This window comes from Gossypium arboreum, chromosome 10, assembly GCF_025698485.1.
Source record: "Gossypium arboreum isolate Shixiya-1 chromosome 10, ASM2569848v2, whole genome shotgun sequence".
Classification (NCBI taxonomy): Eukaryota; Viridiplantae; Streptophyta; class Magnoliopsida; order Malvales; family Malvaceae; genus Gossypium; species Gossypium arboreum.
The window spans coordinates 22997213-23002305 of NC_069079.1; the positions used below are offsets into that span (position 1 = coordinate 22997213).

General features: G+C 32.9%; 1 protein-coding gene across 2 annotated transcripts; it reads left to right on the plus strand.

Moving 5' to 3' along the window:
* Nucleotides 1-1361: 1361 nt before the first annotated feature.
* Nucleotides 1362-4761, plus strand: LOC108457410 (SWI/SNF complex component SNF12 homolog). Of its 2 annotated transcripts, none has more exons than XM_017756469.2 (3): nucleotides 1362-1649; nucleotides 2001-3613; nucleotides 4158-4761. In XM_017756469.2, exons 2-3 carry the CDS (start codon nucleotides 2046-2048, stop codon nucleotides 4228-4230), a joined length of 1641 nt encoding a protein of 546 aa, XP_017611958.1. In that variant the 5' UTR covers nucleotides 1362-1649; nucleotides 2001-2045; the 3' UTR covers nucleotides 4231-4761. The 2 variants fall into 2 exon arrangements, with proteins under 2 accessions (XP_017611958.1, XP_052876421.1); XM_053020461.1 differs by having other exon boundaries at nucleotides 1362-1631.
* The last annotated feature ends 332 nt before the right edge of the window (nucleotides 4762-5093 follow it).

A 5093-nucleotide genomic window follows, 5' to 3' on the forward strand; every position in this document is an offset into this window, starting at 1 on the left:
AAATTTTAAAATATATATTTGAAATATTTTATTAATATATTTTTAAAATTTTAAATATATATTTTAAATTAATTTTTAAATTTTAAATATTATTTTTAAATATTTAAATATTTTAAACTTTCAAATTTGTTATTAGTTTTATAATAATTTAATTATTATTTAATTTAATTTATAATATTTTAAATTATGATTTTTAAATTATTTTAAAGATATTCAAACCATTTTAAATTCTATTTAAAAGTTAAAATAATATTTTATTTTAAAAGTGAAATTTAAATTAATAAAAAATTAAAAATATTTTCAATTTCTAAAAAAGCGCAAGTTTTGAAAAATGGGAGACTTAAAATATTTTTTTAACTCTCCTGCTGAAAAATATTTTTAATTTTTTATTAATTCAAATTTCACTTTTAAAATAAAATATTATTTTAACTTTTAAATAGAATTTAAAAATGGTTTGAATATCTTTAAAATAATTTAAAATCATAATTTAAAATATTATAAAACAAATTAAATAATATTTAAATTATTATAAAACTAATAACAACTTTGAAAGTTTAAAATATTTAAATATTTTAAAATAATATTTAAAATTTAAAAAGTAATTTCAAAATATATATGTAAAATTTAAAAATATATATTAATAAAATATTTCAAAATTTTAAAGTTAATAATAATAAATAAAGAAAAAAGACAAAAGAAAAGTCAAAAAGTTAAAAAGTAAAAAAAAAAAAGGACTTACATGGCAGAATCTGGTGGCGCCGTTTAAGTTGGCTCCATCAGAAAAATGGTTAATTTTTTTGAAGTCCTCTCATGTTTTCAAAAATTTCAGTATTTCTTTGATATTTATACAGGTGGAGCCATTCTATATAGCTCCACCCAAAAATTAATTTTTTATGCTCCCTGCTGATGTGATAAGTTGGTGGCGCCATATAATTTGGCTCCACCAACTTTTACTGTAGATTTCAGGTCATTTTAGTGTTTAATTAAAAAAGTGAATCATTTTGGTACTTAATTAAAATTAAAGAGTTATTTTAATTAAAAGACCTTCAAGTATGACTTGGATTTGAATCATGTTAATCGCATTGTTGTTTTTCCTCTAAAAAAAAGTTATAATTTTAAAATATTAGAAGAGGAGCATTTTAGTAATATATAATAATAGATTGGAGAATTTTTCTTAAATTCGACCCTAACTAAATGTCAAAAATTTGATTAAAGAATATAGTATTATATATTAGTATAGTTTAGTGTTTAAATTTGAGCTTTGTATTTTTCAAGTATAATAATTTTATTTAAATCCTTTTTAAGTTTTGAAAAGAATATTCGAGCTTATACAAATACCCGATAATTTAAGAAGTTTACTATTAAAGGTATATCTTATGTGAAAAGATTTAATGTGTTGTAACTAACCCGATCCATAATAATGAAGAAGCCCGGTCCTTTTGCGTCGGATACGGGTCGGTCGGGGCTTTGTTGCTGGTAAATGGTATAGAGAGAGAGAGAAGAGTAGCAAACGAAGCAGCGATAGCGAAGTCTGTTTTTCGTTTTCTCTCTCTATAGCTCAAAGTCTTGGTTTGCTGGAAGAGAAGCCAAAACCGCAAAAGCCTATACCTTCCAAATCTCTTCAATCTTTCGTAAGACTATTGCAGAAGGTTTTTTTTTTCCCTTTTTATTTGTTACGTTGTTCGTTCCCTCTTAATTCCTCTCTTTTACTTTCACCTTTCTCCCCTTTATCTAATTTTGTCAAATTGGAGTTCTTTGTTTCTTGCACTTTTTATCTTTATTTTCCCTTCATTTCCTCAATTTTTTTGGTAAAATTTGGTTTGAATTCAATGTCTTTGTGGCTTTTGCAAAAATTAGGGCCCTTTTGGGGGTGTAGGTACCCTTTAGGGTTCAACTTCTAAAGGTTCGATTTTGAAGGAAAATTTTGCTTATTTTGGTGCTTTTTATTTTTGGGAATTTGCTGAGGTAGCTCGGGATTTACTTTGTTCTGAATGCTTTAGGCTTGATAGGTGTTTGATATTTCGCCTAAGTGAACTAGATTTGTGATGTCCATGAACAACAATAATCCCCCCAAGAGCCTTGGGGCGTCTTCGTCTCCCTTCAGTAATGCGGGGATGCCTGCAAACCCTGTATTCTCGCAAGTACAAGCACAAGCACAAGCACAAGTACAAGCACAACTTAGTGCTGGTTTTCAAGCTCAGTTTCAGCTATCCCAAGCTCAGGCCCTTGCATTGGCTCAGTCAAAAGCTCAGGCCCTTGCTCAAGCTCAAGGGCAGGCAGCTCATGCCCAGTTCCAAGCACAACTTCAAGCTCAAAGTTTGTCTCTTAACCAAGCTCAAAATGCTGGTATTGGTAATTTAGGTTCGACTTCGCCATCCTTTTCTACTCCTGGCAGTGCAAGTGTGAAGAGGATCTTTCAAAGGCCCCCTATGCGTCCTCCTGGTGTTCCGATGACAAACACAATGTCCCCTTTGAGAATGATGGAACTTACACCTGCCGCACGAAGAAAGAAGCAGAAGCTTCCTGACAAACAGTTACAAGAAAGAGTGGCTGCAATTCTTCCCGAATCTGCTTTGTATACCCAGCTTCTTGACCTTGAGACACGTGTTGACGCTGCGGTTGCTCGGAAAAAAGTTGACATCCAAGAAGCACTTAAAAACCCTCCTAGTGTTCAGAAAACTCTTCGAATATATGTTTTCAATACATTTGCTAATCAGGTTCAGACAATTCCAAAGAAGCCTAACGCAGAGCCCCCTATGTGGACCCTTAAAATTATTGGGAGGATCTTGGAAGAGGGGATAGATCCAGATCAGCCTGGGTTTGTTAATAAAACAAACCCCTTGTACCCGAAATTTTCTTCTTTCTTCAAAAGAGTGACTATCTCTTTGGACCAGAGATTATATCCAGATAATCATATCATTATATGGGAACATGCTCGATCTCCCACACCACAAGAAGGTTTTGAGGTGAAGAGAAAAGGGGAAAAGGAATTCACTGTGAATATAAGGTTGGAAATGAATTATGTACCTGAAAAGTTTAAGCTTTCTTCAGCTTTAATGGAAGTCCTTGGCATTGAGGTTGATACGCGCCCCAGAATTTTAGCTGCAATTTGGCATTATGTGAAGGCTAGAAAACTTCAGAACCCATATGATCCGTCCTTTTTTAATTGTGATGCACAGCTTCAGAAAGTTTTTGGGGAAGACAGAGTGAAATTTACCATGGTTTCACAGAAGATATCACAGCATTTGTCTCCACCACCACCCATACATTTGGAGCATAAAATCAAGCTTTCCGGGAATAGTCCTGCTGGAAATGCATGCTATGATGTGTTAGTTGACGTGCCCTTTCCTATACAGAGGGAATTGTCTGCTCTGTTGGCAAATGGAGAGAAGAGCAAAGAGATTGATGCTTGTGATGAAGCAATATGTGCTACCATAAGGAAAATTCATGACCACTGTAGAAGACGTGCATTTTTCCTAGGATTCAGTCAATCTCCAGTAGAATTTATAAATGCTTTAGTTCAGTCTCAGAGCCAGGATCTGAAAATGGTAGCTGGAGAACCTAGTCGAAGTGCTGAAAAAGAGCGGCGATCAGATTTCTTTAACCAATCTTGGTAAGCTCATTGTTTTTTTCTGTTTTGTTACTGACTTGCAGGTACTGTTGTTATGTATCATTTAGCTCTAGTTAGGAACTGTAGCGGCCTAGCCTATCACTTCAGACATGCAGCCATTGCTACTGATACTATCTTGATTCTTGAATTCTAATTGATTTGGTAGAAACCTGAGTCTTTGATTGACCCTTCTATCATATTTGCTTGTGCCTTGTCTAAACTGTTTACCAATTCTTCCCTCTCATCACCGAGTGGTGAGTACTGTTATTACTTGAGACTTTTTGTTCTTTGCAAAAGAGCTCATATCTGAACAATAGACAAGCGGGTGGCAGATCATCAAGTTTTACTTCATTCACGCCTGCATCTTGTTTAAGCTTCGAGACTTAATCTTAAAATCTTTTGATTGACACGTGACAACTCTTGCAGTATTTGAGAAAGATAAATCTGTTTGCAGTCTAAGAACCTAATGATAACAATAAAGGTGATAATAGAATTTCCGAAAAACTGTGAAAGACATAATTAAGTTCTTTTTTGGTGGTTCTAACAGGGTTGAAGATGCTGTGATCCGTTATCTGAATCGCAAGCCACCTGCTGGAAGTGATGCTCCAGGAAGCATATGAATCATGCAAAGCCACCTAGTGGAAAGTGATGCCCTGGAGAAGCCAGCTACTGGAAGTAAGGCTCCAGGAAGAACATGAATCATGGTTCCGAAGGTATCGATGGCTTGCTAGGTTTTTCATTGATTTGAATCATGTATCAACTGAACTGTAGACCAGTCCTTTAGTGGAAGTAGAATTACAATGTTGTTGGATGAGGATTTAGAGAGGGATGTAGAACAGGAAGTAGCTTGTTTAGGCATGGTTATCATCAAACTTTTTTAAACGAAAAAAAAAATAGAAATTAGCATATGATAGTTTTATTTAGTTCAATTTGTAATTTATATATGGTACACTCCAGGATAATCATACCTTGATTTAGGATACGAGTGTCAGATATTGTCATGTGTCTCAAATGTGGGTGTGTCCAAATTTCTAAAAGCTCTTTCATGTATTTTAAGGGTCCTTAAGTCAGAGATCCTTACATCAGTGTCCGAAAAAAATGTTGGGTACTAGCAAATCAAGAAAAATCCTCATGAAGAGTTTGGACCAGCATGCCTTGGTCTCCCTTTCATCAGTGCATGATAATTTTGGATATGATATATATAAATAATAATAAAAAAAAACACAATTGAGTACGACAGGTAAACTTTTTTAGGTTAAATTGTGCTGTTAGTTTAGTTTTATTTTTTGAATTAGTTAATTTTAGTTTTGTACTTTTTCTGATAGCAGTTATAATATGTGCAAAGTTATAGATTTAGTATGTGTTTTAATTGGATCATTTTAGTTTCTATGTATTTTGAATTTTGATTATTTCAATTTTAACATAAATGATAGTAGTTGAATTTATTAATTGTTTTTTAGTAGTATATGGAAATAACAAGTGA

Bases quoted from the DNA above. Each gene is read 5' to 3' on its own strand.
- LOC108457410 (XM_017756469.2), top strand. From the start codon at position 2,046: ATGTCCATGAACAACAATAATCCCCCCAAGAGCCTTGGGGCGTCTTCG. The intron at 3,614-4,157 runs GTAAGCTCATTG...TGGTTCTAACAG, and splicing joins GATTTCTTTAACCAATCTTG to GGTTGAAGATGCTGTGATCC.